The 16,505-nt window shown below is 36.7% G+C and overlaps 1 protein-coding gene across 1 annotated transcript; it reads right to left on the bottom strand.

The window, feature by feature from the left end:
- Nucleotides 1-804: 804 nt before the first annotated feature.
- zgc:92594 (uncharacterized protein LOC436996 homolog) lies at nucleotides 805-14,516 on the bottom strand. Its single transcript, XM_042512810.1, has 8 exons — nucleotides 14,235-14,516; nucleotides 10,276-11,218; nucleotides 9,392-9,500; nucleotides 7,491-7,586; nucleotides 5,320-5,553; nucleotides 4,354-4,376; nucleotides 3,414-3,562; nucleotides 805-2,225 (listed from the first exon to the last, which is right to left on the bottom strand). Exons 2-8 carry the CDS (start codon nucleotides 10,947-10,949, stop codon nucleotides 1,933-1,935), a joined length of 1,578 nt encoding a protein of 525 aa, XP_042368744.1. The 5' UTR covers nucleotides 10,950-11,218; nucleotides 14,235-14,516; the 3' UTR covers nucleotides 805-1,932.
- Nucleotides 14,517-16,505: the final 1,989 nt, after the last annotated feature.

The following is a 16,505-nucleotide window of genomic DNA, read 5'->3' as shown; positions in this document are numbered from 1 at the left end:
TATTTGACAGCTAATATTTTTCTAAGTAAAAAAACAACCATGATTCATAAAAAAGCCATTTATTAATACATTTCTTTCAGTTCTACTATATTTGTTTTATTTATCTCATAATATGTATGTAAGTAATAATATGTTTTTTGTTTTTATTTTATCTTGTCTGGTTTTCTTTGAACATAATCCTATGTATCTTAATGTGTATTATTATTATTATTAGTAGTAGTAGTAGTAGTAGTAGTAGTAGTAGTATGTATTTTTTCTAGACTGGTTCTTGATGTGATTGATATTTTCAGTAGATTTCAGTTAAAGTGAAGTGAATTGATGATGGCAATTCAGTTGATTTGCTAAAGTGTATCTGAAAATTTTGACAGGGTTCCTACAACTTGAGGCAAGTTGGATTTGAGACTTTTAAGACGTTTTTAAAATGCCACTCAAAATCAAATTCAAGATAAGTTTTACGATGACAAAAATTGAGAGAAATTTTACCAATTATTTTGAGATTTTGCAATGAAATGTACAAAACTAAACAAAATAAAAAAAATTAAAAAAAAACATAAAATCGAATTTTCCACGTCTTAGCATATTTAAAGCTTTTGACAGACTGTTTAAATCATTTTAATATCAATAAATAATAATATCAACGCCCTTTAAAACTTTATTTGGATCTGCAGGAGCATTGTTTAAGTATTTTAATCTAGTTCTCAGATTTTAACCCCTTCTTTCCAGCCCCCTGCAGACCACATCTAACTGAAGTTGTCATGCACACTCGCGATTTTCATATTTTCAAAAGGATAGCAGACACCTGTGCACATTTTAACAGGCTTTATTAATATCATATATTTATTATTTCAGTTTGGCCCCTCACAAAATCACTCGTATCAAAATAAAAATCAACTTTTAACATTCAAATATACCAGGCCTAACATAGCATCTTTTTTTGTAGTAAAGTGCAAAATTCTTCATCACCTGAAACTGATATTTTGAGATTAATGTATGAACTGTGCATAGGTTTTTTTTTTAAACAATGCATTAACTGCTTTTGAAGCACTACTATGAAAAGCAAAGACATCCTATGGCCTATGCAGACTGATATTAACACATTGCATTTCTTTTTTTTAATGTCATGCCAAGCAAACAAAATTTTTTAAAAGCATCTATGCGTACACACAGACGCACATCCTAACTCTTTGGCTTGCGATGTTTAACTGTAGCATGAATGAAACAATCACAACAATCCATACACGGATTCAAGTAGTAATTACCCTGGCGTGTTTTTCTCCTTCATGTTTTACAAGGATGCAGATCGAAAGGCTTTCTGTGGTGATGGAAAACTGGGAAACTCAAGGAATTCAACCTTTTTTTTTAATTAAACTTGAAAAATTTAAGGATATTAATTTCAGAATCTCTGCACCTGTTAATATATCAAAATTTCAGGTGAAAGTAGACCAAAGTTTATCAGTTTTGATTAGGTAAATTCCTCCTAATCTGTCATTTTTATTTATTTTTTTAGCAAAGTGGTATTAAATTCGGCATCGCAGACATGCAGAAGTTTTGCCAAATTCTCGTTGAGTCCTTCCAGCCACATTCTGTCATTATACATTCATGTATTTACATATACAGCAAACTGCTATAAAGCACCTTGAGGTTTAGCAAAATGCAACACAGGTTTAGCATGAGATTCACATTGGCTGATTCTCAGTGCACGGCTAGTTTTAAATCCAGCTTAAATCGAAGCTCCGTTTTCGTCCAGTGTTTCATCTTAGACTATTTAATGAGGGTCTGAGGCAAAATGTGGTAGCTGCTCGAGTCCTGAACTGTACGTGGGACATTCAAAGAGAAGATGAGTGCAACACTAAAACAGATGTTAGATCTGTTACACTCGTCCGCAGTTTACGGATTGAATCCAAAGTGCTTTAATAGGTCTTGTATGTCCTGTTAAACTCCCCTCTCTTCCTCGTCCTCTTCATCTCCGTCCTCGTCCTCGTCTTCTTCTTCCTCCTCGCCCTCTTCCTCCTCCTCCTCCCCTGGGCTGTAGAAGTCATCGGCCAGCTCGCTCTGGTCGTGTCCATCCTCGTCGTCCTCCTCCTCATCTTCCTCCTCCTCCCCCTCGCTCCTCATTTCCTCTACGCTGCTGTCGTCGAGGTCATCGTCGTCGTCATCGTCATCCTCCACGACCTCTTCCTCGTTCTCCTCCTGGTCCTCCTCCTCCTCGAGATCTGACATATGACCTGACGGATGGGGAGAATTTTAAAGTGGAAATACCGCCACGCGGTTGTATGACTCTGCACACCAGTCAAGTTGCACTTACAGTTACATCGATGTCTGTGAAAACACGAACGCTTCACACACAGAAGATCAATACAATCAGCACAGTTTCAAGGTGTTTCTTCAAGGTTTTTCAAGGAGTCATGGCCAAAAACATGCTGTATGATGTCATCATGACCATGACCTATGACCTTTCACCACCAGATTCTAATGAGTTCATTCTTGAGTGGATGTTTGCGCCAAATTTGGGGAAACTCCCTCAATGATCTTCTCCAGATATTGCGTTCACAAAAATGAGATGAATGCAAGGTCACCATGACCTTCACCTTTGAATACCACATTCAAAACAGCTCATCATTGAGTGTGAGTGAATGTTTGCGTCAAATCGCAATAAATTCCCTCACAACGCTCGAGATATCGCTTGCACAAGAATGAGATGGAGGTCACAATGACCTTGTCCTTTTACCTATGACAACCAAAATGTAACGTGCCAAATCTGGAGAAATTCCCTAAAGTCGTTCCTCAGATATCAAGCTCACAAGAATGGGACAGACGAACATATCAACAACCCGAAAACATAATGCCTCTGGCTTTGGCGTAAAAATCTGTTTGAAATAGTTGCAGTAGGTTCAGAAAGGTGTCGATGGTATTTTGATTATTTTGTCCAACACAGTTATATGGTAACAGCACCACAAACTGAACCTTCAAAAATGACCATGAAGCTGAATCAATGTGACCTTCTGGTTAACCTAACAACCGGAAGAAGAAGGAGAAGAAGGGAGGAAACAAAACAAGACAAAGGTACCAAGTAAATTGCGTAGTACCTATGAAATGCACAAGGCTGAGAAGTTATCCATGTTTTCACCGTTTGACATGCAACCCAATAGGTCGAATAACAACCAGCTGAAAGAGGGCATATTGCCACCCTCTGTGGCAGTGTTGGACATACTTCCTTTAGTAACTTATTTTCCCCCAGTGCTTGTCTACTAGGACACGGACAGTAGTCATATTAAATGCCTAACTGACCTATAACTGTAGCTCGACTTAACTGTGCATGTAGACGTACCAACTGTTTTTTTTTTTCATCTTAGCTGACAACATTCAGGAAAAAGTGACATCAGAAGATGACGTAATGAATCAAAGTTACTTACACAGAGAATTAATGGCAGCAACAATATGACATGGCAGTTCCTCATCAAGGAATTTTCTCATTTCTTCTTCCATCATCACTCCAAGAACTTCGGTCTCCATGTCCACATATTCTGGGTAGAACATGTTTTTTCTTAGCTGCCTGCGGCACCTAAAACACACACGCTATTAGTTGAGGCTTATTGGATTCAAAATTTCATTTTTAATCGTCTTCTCTTTTTTTCAAAACAAATATAGAGTTGCAATAATTGGCCCATTCATCAATTAGTCAGTCAACAGAAATGTATTTAGATTTAGGCAGATTTGTCATTTTTTAAGCCAAATGCCAAAAATACGCTGGTTACAGCTTCTCATATATCAGGATTTCAGGGTTTCCCCAGATATTCATTTATTCATAATAGCCCGTCGCAATTAAAACATCCGCTGCCACACATTGTTTTTATATTTTTGGAGCTGGACCGTTCATTGGGAGCGCTACTGGAATATATATACAGTTCAGTGCACCACTTTCACAGAGCACAGAGTGTAATCTGGGCACAGACGGAGCAGCAGAACACCAGCTGAAGGGAAAGTTAAACTTGCCCATTCAATACACTGGGTCTAAAAGTTTGCTTTCTGCAGCAACTGCCCCTCTCATCCATCGATCTGCTCTGATCGGATTGACAGATCGATTATCCACCATGCAACCAAAATTCCTCAAACTGCTGCTGAAAGAAAAAAGAACTTAAGGAAGTCCCGCAAGTGCTGCATTCACAGACTGGCAAAAACGTCCAAATTTAAAGAGGGGACATGATTGAAAAAAATATGATGACACTGAACTGAACATCTTTTGGTTTTGGCTGTGGGTCAAACAAATAAAGCGATTGAAATGATTGGCAAGATTAATCAATAATAACTAACATTGTAGTTGCTGCCCTGAATTAATATAAAGGCAGTACTTACTGTTTTCCTGTTGTTTTGTATGCCTAAAGAAAAAAAAAAACAGAAGTTTGAAGACACAAATCATAACCCAACTAGATTTTCACAGGAAGTAGTAAGTTATTGGTGCAGCCCTGCATAAGAGGGGCAAAATTGATTAGGAATCTTTAACACATAAACCTTAAATTACATTTTTTACAATGTACTAATGATGACAAACATGTAGCTACCGAAGATTTTACCACTAAAGCTGAACACTTTCCTCCTATACTACTTAAAAGATGAACTCCACCACATGCTTTAGAAAGCTCCTTTATTCTTTACTAGTTGGGGAAACGCTGAGTTATGTCTCATATGAGTCACATAAAGGACACACAGGTCTTACATTAACTACAACTCACAAGTGAGTTCTAATATTGCCAGGCATCCAACATATTTTCACACACAAAATATCAAAACTTTTCCATGACATTTCAACACACCAAAATAACTTTCCTTTTGCCCCACGCGAACTGGTTTTATCTCTTTCAAAAAAATGGAAAAAGGCAAAGAGTATTTTGATAAGAAATGTCCTGCGAATTGCAAGAATTTAGTAGTTTCAGAAGATTATATTAAAAAATTATGTTACAGTATTATGATTATTTTTAAGCACTTTGTCCTGTAATTTCCTTGTTTTCTAGTTTCTTCCATTTTCTTTTTTTTTGTTGCTAGTTTGGGGCTTATTTTTTAAAAAGAAATCAAGCCAATATTCTCTGTTCAGATTTCATTTCAATTTCTTTAAAAAAAAAATATTATTTTCACTAATTCCATGACTTTTTCAGGCCTGGAAAACATGATTGTGAAATTCGTTTACTTTTCTAGGTTTTTCATGAGAGTGGGAGTTCTGCATTTCTCAACATTTTCTAAGCTGCGGTCTTTTCGTATATGTTATAAAAAGGTTGTCAGTGATGTAAAGCGTATTTGTTTGCAGGTGTTGAGCATGCGTCTCACCTCGATGAAGCGGAAAGGGTCGTTTTCCTGCATGAGGCTTTCGATGCCACAGCGGACCTCCTGCAGGCGCGTCTTGTCCTGACAGATCCTGAAGATGTTCTTCTGAATTGCCGGCCCGTTGGTGTCGCAGTGAGTGCGCGAGCATTCTCGCAATCTGGTGACGAAGCGGAGTACTTTGGCCTTCATCTCCTCACCCAGCCTGTTCAGGCACTGCTCAGAGTCGTCCATAAACTTCTAGATGAGGGAAGGGAGGAGGAGGAGAAGAGGAACAATGTAGGATGTCACCAGGATTCATCTTACAGGGATTTAGTGGCAATAAGTAATTTTTTTATTATTGACTTGATTCAAATTTTGAGCATCAAACTGTTTACTTTTTGCATTGTGGTGTTTTTTTTTAGGGTTTTTTGTGCCGATTTATGGTAGAAATGTTTGTATTATGTATTTATGCAAAGGGGGAAAAAAGACAATTCAAAACATACAAAAATATTGGAATATAATGCAGAAAGGCTCTCGGGCATTCTGTATTGCTTTCAATATTTACTCTCCTGCAGATCAACTTTTCGTATGTAATGTTATCTCTGCTGAGTCAACACACGTAGGCATAGTTTACTTTTCCATTCACCTTTGTGTCCTTTGTTTGGGGAAATTATCTCTTTAAATGTGCATGTGGCACCTATTCACACCAATGATAATTTAATTTTAATTAATTATTACTTAATTTTAGTTATATTATTACCACCAGACTACAGAAGAGCTCTTTTCTCCAGGCTGTGAGAATCTTAAAATCCTCTTTGAACTCCAAAAGATGTAGCACGATTTAGGAACAAATTTTAATTTTAAAATTTGAATTTAAAAACTACCTTGTATTCTGTGCTCCGCTGCAAAACTGCACCCAACAAGAGCAGCCACAGCTGTGAGGCTTTTACAACAAATAATGATCTGACTCTTTAAACAGTCAGTGCTTTACTGCTCATCAAGTTTGTACCATTTTAACATATTTCCTGGAGCGTGGTAAATTTAACCATTAAGTTATACATAACAGTGTTTGTTGGGCCAACTTCAAAAAATGATTTAAGTTAAGCTCAATTAATCTTTTGAAACCTGAGCAATTTGGTTTGATTTCTTTCAAAAACATAAGGAGAAGGAAATTAGATTGTTTTTTCAAAGTTACAAAAAAATTACCTAAAAATAAGCACAAAAAAGTAAACAATGAAAGCAAACAAGCAAAATGACCGGAATAAAGTGCAGAAAATAAATAAATAAATTTTTTAAAAGTTTTCTGGAAATTTTCCCTAGTTTTTGATCTTTTTCAAACAATTTTCTCACTTTAAAAAAAATAATTTTCAGGCCATTTTCTTTGTAACTTTTCATTAATTTATTGCAATTTGTGGGACATTTCTTGCCAAGTTGGTTGTTATTAACCCTCTCTACCCTGACAAATTGAAAGTTTAACAGGTATTTGCTGAGCACAGCTTCACACACATGTATTAGTTTTTCGATGCCTCCTATTCCAGCACCCAGAGCAAACACAGCGACTGTAATGCTGCTGTCCATGGTGCTGAAATCTTAACTGAAAAATGAACTGACTTCAAGGCTTTTGTATGTGAGGAAAATAAAAACACTAAAAACACATAAAACATAGAATTAAATGAATCAATAAAAGCGTTTAATAGGCTAAAATCAACATACTGAGAACATATTTTTGTGAAAATGAGCTGCTTTTCTCTGTTTACCCTGCTGTAAATTTCAGGGAAAAAAGGCACTTGATGACATCACTTTGGACACTGGGATATTATGATGGGCTTTAAAATAAAAATCTGATATTTTATAGACCAAATACTTAGTAAACTGCTCAAGAAAATAATCTGTGGATTTATTGATGTTGAAAATAATTGTTAGATGCCGCCGAAATTCACATTCTGATACTGCATATGACTTACATCTCAAACTGGACTTACATAAAATAATCATAAATAGAAAAACTGGTATGAAATCACGAATCAAAATTTCTACTGTTACCACTGCTACTTCAACTTGTGATAATAAAATAGTCATCAATCATTACGAAATCCCAAATAAGTTGTAGACGTTCAAGATAATATTATAAATAGTCACATATTAAACTGCTTTTAAATTCATCAGCCCTGTTTGACAAATGTGTGCCATCTTACCTTGTTCTGTCTCTCCTTCTCCTTCTGCTCTTGGAGTTTTTTCTCCGCCATGCTGAACTTCCTTTCAACCCTGTACAGCTGCTTGTCCAGCGTGCCCTGGCGAAGATGAGGAGGGAAAGTGCTCAGTGATCGTGATGTCACAACATACTTTAAGATTTTAAATATTCCAAAACATACATCGGCGTAGGGGCTTAAAGTGTAATTGTTCACTTTTGTGCAAATGAAAAATATAAGTTTAAATTGGCTCATAATGGCTTTCAAAACTCATGTTATAACTGGAATCTATTGAAATATCCTTTCTCTACATTTGTTTTTGGGACATTTTATGTCTTTTATTGAATTTCTAATAGTAGAGAGAGGGAAGTATTATCACCTGCAACACTGCAATAACTCTTGATAATGCTGTTTGATTTAAGCTTTAATTAGTCCCCTCATCTCCAAGGCTTCTTATCAAACACTGGCTTCAGAAAGCCTCTTATCATAGACATTGTATAGTTATGTACGCTCAATTAAACGATATCTTACATACACACATACGTACACTGCCATCCAAAAGTTTAAAATCACCTGTAACATTCATGGTTTTCTTCCAATAGTGTCTACTAACAGAAGTTTAAAAAAAGTGTAATTCAGACATAAAATGCAAGGTGTCCAAACCATTCATGAATTTGTGGCAGCCCACCACAATAAAACTAAAATTATTTTTTTAAGCACTTTTTCAAGTAATTTCCTTGATTTTTATTGTTTGTTGTTACTTTTTCTTGCTAATTTTTAGGTATTTGTCTTGTGCTTTTTCCATATTTCTTGCTAATTTGGGGGTAATTACTTTGGTTGCTCACGGCGTTCTTCCCATTTCTGAAAGAAAGCAGGCCTATTTGCTCAGGTTTCAAAGTCAATGGCTTTTCCAAAACTTTCAATGGTTTTTACTTATTCCATGACATTTCCAGGTTTTCCATGACCATGGAAACCCTGTGAATATTTGTATTGATATATACCGCCAATAAACCATCATGTGGAGGATCTTTCGTTGGTGTCCACCTGAGTGCTAAAATTTCTCATTTTAAACGCCCACAGCCTTATAGCTAAAACTGAAATATCTAATATTATATAATAAGTTGGGCTGAAAACACGTTGAATCCAACAGCTTTCTGGACTGAATATGCAGAGCACTGAACTGGAAGCCTCTCAACTCCACTGTTCAGGGGAATGAAAGCACAGGAAGTGGATTTAACTCCCCTACAAAAAGACCTCGAAGTCATGTGACTCCCTCATTCATTCACACGCAGCCACACACACACACTAAAACAACAAATGACAATATTCATTCATCGGGATTCCAGACTCATCACAAGACTTTGTGTGAGCCAAACAATCAAGAGGTGGTGAAACCAAATGGAGTAGGCTGCACATTACAGCTCCTCCACATTTATTTCTGAATTCAATGCTCTTAAATAACAAAAATACCACCCTTCATTTGAACAGATGGTGGATTTTCTGTTTTTTATTTTAACCACAAATATGATTAAAAGGGATGTGAGATTGTGTTCAAAAACCTTGCCTTATACTGGGACTGAAAATTTGAATTTGAATACTTTAAAAGACGTGAGAATTTCCTCAATTATCTCTCATAATAATAATAATATAATAACTAGAGAATGCAAATTCTGGAGAAATTACAGGTGTAAAAGCTCAATGCTAAAAAAGCTGACGTTACACTGCAATGCTGGCTCAAATGTTTAAGAAGAAGGTGAAGTAGTAGGAAACCTGGTAAACTGGGAATATGTTTAATAAGAATAAATGTCATTGAAATGTTGAAGAGTACCAATGATGTAAAAATACTGATATAATATTCCAGACTTTTGCAACCTGTACAGAAACCACAATGATGATAAAAGGTGTACCTTGAGATCTTTCATGGTGTTTTTTAGGGTCTTGATTGTGTGTCCCGAGTGTCCTCCCTCTATGGTGCAGGCGTTGCACACACATATCTTGTCATCCATGCAGTAATATCTGGATTTGCATACCAAATAAAAACAGGATTCAGGTTAAATGCAGTAAATCTTCTTTAAATACAGTTTTGCACTCACTGATAAAGTGGTTTTCCAATTCGACTACAACCACAGACTTATGTGATATTTTTTTCTTCATCTTCATCTCATCTTTATCATCATTTTTCAACATCTTACGGCTATGTTTTGGCGGGAGCCACAGACAATAGATTTGTCGTTATGTTAAATTACAAGGAAGGTTTTTCATGAAGATTACTGTAACAATTTCATTACTTAAAACAAAACTCCATGACTTCCAGATTTTTTAATGATTTTGACTAGTCCCATGACTTTTCCAGGTCCAGGAAAATGAAAATGAGATGAATTTTATGACTTTTCCATGTTTTCCATGAATGTGGGAACCCTGGAATATCTACACAAGGCTTCTAACAGACAGGGAGAAGTCAAATTCAAGGACTTTTGAATACTTTGTCAAGCACTCATTTTCATTTTTCAAGGATTCATTTTTTTTCGCCAACCATTTGTTGCAAAAGACTTTTACAAATTTGTAAGGGACTAAAAATATTCAGGTATGTGACTGGCAAAAACGTTTAAAACATTCATCGAAAACATTTCATTAAATAACTTCTCCTCTCATATATAATCGAGTACTTTTGAAAAAATGTCAGATTTTTAAGGTGTTCTGGGATTTAAATTCGGAGAGACAAACTGAAGTGCTTCAAGCACCTTGTCTAAAGCCTGTAACACAGAAATACACGAGTGCACGTGACTCCTACCTGTATATCTCATCATGATCCGGGCACTTCCTCTTCCAGAAGTCGTTCATCGGTTCTGTCAGAGGATGCTCGCGGAACGCCGGCAGTTCCAGATGTGGCTTCACATGCTCCTGGCACATCGACACCTCACATTTCAGACACGTCTTGACCGCAAACGTTGTTGCAGCAGCAGCAGCAGCAGCAGCAGCAGCAGCAGCAGCAGAAGCAGCAGCTGCTTCCTGCTTGTCACCATCGTCCTGAGAAGCAGAAACAGGAGACGCTCCTTCCCCGACAGCGCTGACGCTCGGCGCCTCGGCAGCGACTGAAGGACAGTAGTCACATGGAACAGCCAACAGACCCCTGGCGTGCTGCGTTGACAGAGAGGACGACAGCAGTTCTCTGGATTTTAAAGCCGTAGCGGCTGCGGTGGTCGCTCTGCGCCGGTGACGGTAGTCGTCTGCGATGTTGGCGAGTTTGAAGTTTTTCTGAAAGTTGGTGCCACAGCGGTGGCTGTCGCGGCACTCCGGGCAGCGGAAGCGGCCTCGATCCGCTTGCCGCTTTAGGCGGTCCAGACAGGTCTTGCAGAAGTTGTGGCCGCATGGAAGCAAGTGGGGGTCGCGGTACAAGTCCAGGCACACTGGGCAGGTGAGCTCCTCTTGCAGGACGCTGGACTGCTCTGACCGTGCCGAGGCCATGTCAGTATTTAAACTGTGAGGCCCGAGAGGTGAGACAGATGGAGGTGGTGGGAGATTAAAGGGTGGCGAGAGAGACGAGGACAGAAAGAAGTGGAAAAGGGGGATAAGGAAGTGGTGGGGATTGGAGATAAGAAGTTTAAAGGTGGGTAGAAAAGGGAGTGGGACAGGGGAGTGATAATTCAAGAGACAGAAAACCAGAATAGGTGGAGAGGGAAAGCAGGCTGCAGTTTCCTGATGTAGAACTTCACCCTTTGTGGATGTCAGGTTGCCTAAAGTTTAAGAAGAAAGAACAAGAAATGGTAATTATTAACATTTTATTTAAAACTCTGCTGACACAAATAGTCTGCATTTTTTTCAACATTAATTTTGAAGTTGTTTATGAAGAAAGAATTCTAAAAATTCAGTGGATTCATTTAGTTACACTGTTTCCTAACTAGATGCGACGCAAGCAAACATTAGCAACTAAATCGGTTATTTACGTTATGTCATATTAGCCTGTACAAACTGCCCACGAGCAGTGCAGCACGATACAGCATGATGATACTAATGTGATATGAAGCAGAGTAAAGCAGCAAATTCATATATTTAAAAAGCTGGAAACGGCACTCCTGCTTGATATATAATCAAAATTACTGATTGATTATTAACAGCTTGCTGTTTCCTTTCTGCTGATGAATTAATCAACTAATGGTTTCAGCCCTGAATGAAAATAATCTTTTGTTGCAACAATCCCTTCTCTTTTTTTATAATTAAAGCTAAAACATAAATTCATGAACTGTTTAGACATATATAGATATACATAAATATATATAAAAATTACTCATTAACATAAATCCAACAAATTAGCAACAACTTATTGGCCTATGTGTAAAAGAAAAACAAAAACAAACATTTTATTTGTACCTGACCTGAAAAACATTTGAGACCCTTTGCTAACATTTTTATAGGAAGCATGAAGAAAAACTCTCCCTTTTGAAAATCACTAAACTAAAGGTGAGATTCTCCCTCCAGTTGCATTTTTTTCAAAGTCCTAGATACGTAAACTTTTAGATCATAGTATGCCGTATACCTTTAAACTGGTATAGAGTGGTATAATGCTATTGATCACATTATTCACTATGAAAAGCGTGTTTAAGCTTGAAAAAAGCTATATAAATAAAGATTAATAAGGCCCGAGCACCCTATTGAAATCACTATGTTCATTTGTATTTTTTTATACCACCAAATTAATCGTATTATACATCATTAATATTATTATTATTGTTATTGCTGTTATTGTTATTGTTGTTATATTATTACTAATACTGATATTTAAGGAGTTTTTATAGACAAAATAAGGTTTAGAGAATATAATCTGCAAATTAGTCGATAATGAGAGCAACTGTGATGTGATAAGGCCTTCAGCAACCAAGTGATCTGCCTTATTTCAAGCATTTTGTGGGAACGTTAGACAGATCGACCCAGCACCAGCGCCACTTCCTTCTTCCATAATATACTGTCATAAAATAATAAAAATGAAACCAAAACAAACTAACTGGAGGCCTGAATTCAACATCCAAAAACGAGGTCTGTTGTTGCTCACTTAAGCTTATTGAAAACAGGCTATGACCTCAAGATAACGTGGACACCTGCCAACCTGCTCTGTGTTGTTTACATGAGACAAAAAGTGGTGTCCCAGTCAGTGAGCAGCACTGGTTTCCAGTGCTTCACCTGTCAGCCTGCAGACACAACACACGGGCCTATGAAGCTGCTCTGAAAACGGTGAGCGGCTGATCAAAACGATCGTTTATTTAGCACGATTTTTGTGATGCTAGCTTCACAAAGAGCAGGTTAAGGGGGTCAACATACAATTAGCTAACTTGAGTCTCCGTTAGCTTCACTAATCTCCCCCTGGCTGTACGGCGCTGAAGTTCGCTTCCGATTCGACACGCTCCCATTCAGCAGTTAAGGGAAAAGTAACGTTTATTGCTTAACGACTGATCCTCTACTTTTTGGACATTTTAGTGTTGTGATAGCATTTTGGACATTAAAGGTTAAGTCTTCACACTGTCTGAAATCCACTTTTACATTTGTTAAACCTTTATTCTATTTGTAAAAATGCAAAAAAAAAGAGGAGATTTCACTGTTTTTTACATGTAGATCACATTAAACAAGTTCTCTAACCGCTTCACTAATACAGGTCATACCTGGACTAGATTATCACAAAGACGGTAAAGATTATTTTAAAAAACAGTGTCAGATTTGTGAGATCGTAATTCTATTTATGAAATGCAAAAATAGGGAGATTTCACTGTTTTTTTTAGATGTTGACCACATTAGATTTGGTCCAAATCAAACAGAGTAAAAGGGGTAAGAAATCTGAAACTATGTTTTAAACAATATTTAGTCTCTCTCGGGTTATCTAATCCAGATTTGACCTGTCTAAATATGCTGGTTTTCAAGAGAGACCTGCTACAAAAAGCATTTAAATCTACCTTATATGCATTTTCACAAAAATAATATTGATTTTACGAATCTGAAAACTGTGTGTTAAATAACATTTAGCCTCTGTGGGATAATATTGTCCAGATTTGACGTCCCACAGTGTAGTGGTTATTGACAGAGGCCTGGTCCAATGTGGTCTACATTTAAAAACGCACTGAAATCTTCCCCTTTTTTACATTTTCATAATTACAATAAAGATTTCACAAATTTTAAATTGTGTTTTAAATAATCTTTAGCCTCTCTAGAATAATGTAATCCACGTTTGATCTCCCTAAATATTGCTTTTTTCAATAAACACCTGATCCAAAGTTGTCTAAAGGAGAAAAAAGCTGTGAAATCTACATTTTATGCACTTTCATAAACTGGTTATAAATAAAAGGTTAAAAGGGTTTAACAAATCTGAAACTGTGTTTTAGATACTCTTTAGCCTCTCTGGGATAATCTAGTCCAGATTTGACATGTCTACATAAAGGTTTTTGATCCAGACTGGGTCTAATATGATCAACGTGAAAAAATCAGAGAAATCTCCCTTTTTTGCATTTTCACAAAAACAATAAAAGTTTCAAAAATGTCAAACTGGTATTCAGAAACCGCAGAGGCTTTACCTTAAATGTTAAAGATGTTTTCACAACACTAAAAGGTGCAAAAAAGCCAATCAAAGCTAAAGCAATTTACTTTTCCCTTAACTCTCCCCTTAACTGCCGTATCGAAAGGTGTCGAATCGAAAGCTAACTTCAGCGTCGGCGTCATAATGATGAGCTACCTTAAAGCACATAACGACAGGCTGTTATCGCTGTTTACCTCGATCACGTGTGTCCTCGCAGGTTGTCTTCGTGTCTCAATCACAAACGACGAGGCTATCGTCTCAAATCTCGAAGCCGGTCTGCACCTGTCGTGCTGGTGCTAACATGTTACCGTTTTAAGAGCCGATAGCTGCTTTTTTTCTGTCCCAACACACAGTCCCGGTTGTTTTAGGGGCTCCGAGGACACATTGCAGTCACCCGGCGTTTAGTTTCTCATCTCGAGTTTTCGGTATTTGACACAAAAGCACGAGTCGACACGCACCTGTGCGGCGGACAAACGGACAAACGGCTAACTGAAACTAGGCAGACTGATGCGGGAAAATGCTGCCTTCAGGGCTCCTCGGAAATTCAGCCGTAACACCAAACGGTTTACAGACGAGGGCGCTGTTACACCAATGTTGCCTTACTTTTTTCTTTTATTTTTATTTTTTATTTCCATTTTAGGGAATTATATGACATGATAATACTTGAGTTACCCATCATAATAGGAAGGAAAAAACAGAAAATAAAAAAAATAAATAAATATAGAAAGCTGAAAATAAAAATAAAATTAAATATTAAAAAAATACAAAGAATATATTATTATTATTATTATTATTATTATTATTATTATTATTATTATTATTATTGTTTATTATTATTATTATTATTATTATTATTATTGTTATTATTATTATTATTATTATTATTATTATTATTATTATTATTATTATTATTATCATTGCTACTACTACTACTACTACTACTACTAGTACTACTACTAAAAATGTCTCTGTTTTTTTTTATCATTTAATGTATTTTGGATATGATGCAAAAGTTGTGAAATATTGCATTTCAGCTGTAGTTAACCTCTTCAAAAATTCACATAGAAGGAAAATAATCACATAGCAGGTTTCATTTTATTGACAAAACAACTGCATACATAATTTTCAATGACATTTTCACATCATGTGACTTTGAGACATTGATTTATATCAGAATACAACAAAAACAACTAAAAACTCCAAAGGCAATCTAATATGAAAAGTTTAACTCCTAAATATGTTTATATGCAAAAAGACTGTACTGGAAAAAGACATTTTAGGGAAAATGCTTTCATAGTGTTCTTTTCTTCATCACATCAAACTGACTTTTTATATAAAATTTAACCCTTTAACCACACAACTGTATTATTCAAATGAACGCCACCTGGTTATGATACAGTGGCAGTCCCTCAAGGTGATAAAAATCAAAAAAGTTTTCTGTTTTTTTTTATAATTACAAACAGGTCAGTCCAGTTTGAGACTGTTTAATACACCCACCCAGTAAAAAGAAAAATCAAAATGGTTTAATGACCACAACCTATGGGACCCTGAGTCAACAATACAAACAGTACCATCTACTACAGCCTCAAAAAGTACCATGCCATTGATGTCACACTTTTCTGACAAAGGTGACCTCTGAACAGTTAAACTTTAGTTTGCATCAGAATTATATAGTGTAAAAAATAAAATAAAAAATAGAAACACTAGCAGGAAGGTAAATGGCAGCAGCCTAAGTAAGTACACAGATTGGCACACACATCTGTCAATCATGATGTCAAAACCCCCCTTTTTTAAGCATAAAATAACTAATTAAAACCAAACTTATCAGAAGAATGAACCCTTGAACAAACATCAGCGTGAGAAAACTACCTTAAATGACAGAAAAAAAACATCTTTTGGAAAAGTTTGACATTTACTTTGAATTTTTAGTTTGGCCCATGTCCAATCTGCTGATATGGAGGAGGTGAGGTTTATGACCTATGCAGCAGCTAACCACCAGGGGGCGATCAAGACGTTTTGGCTTCACTTTTGGGGAGGTGTCATGTTGTCTGTCTTTATATACAGTCTATGGTCCAGACAGAAATACCTCAGCAGTAAGGGGATAGGTTGCCGTGACATCTTGTACAAACACTAATTTTTCTACAGCCCCAAAGTGACCACTGTCAATCACTGTCCAGACATCTGAGGATACCCGACTGCGAAAACAACAGGACCCTGAATGGTGAAGCCAAGATAGAAAAGAGTTGGGCCAGGCACTGTAGCATCAGTTTTTACCCTTGCCGTTATTTTCTTCCCTCCAGCATGAACAAACACTTCTTCTTCTTCTTCATACCCCTTCATGCCATGGTGGCATGGCTCGACCTGGACTGGAAGAAGCATGTCTTGGATTTCTGGGACTCGCCACACATCCCCATTTTCCCACATTTTATTAATCTGGATCAGTTTTGCCTCGGTTCTTTCATCTT

The sequence above is a fragment of the Plectropomus leopardus genome, chromosome 23 (assembly GCF_008729295.1).
Source record: "Plectropomus leopardus isolate mb chromosome 23, YSFRI_Pleo_2.0, whole genome shotgun sequence".
In the NCBI taxonomy this organism is placed as follows: Eukaryota; Metazoa; Chordata; class Actinopteri; order Perciformes; family Serranidae; genus Plectropomus; species Plectropomus leopardus.
The sequence above is the reverse complement of the archived record's forward strand: the minus strand, read 5'-3'. Positions and strand labels throughout refer to the sequence as shown.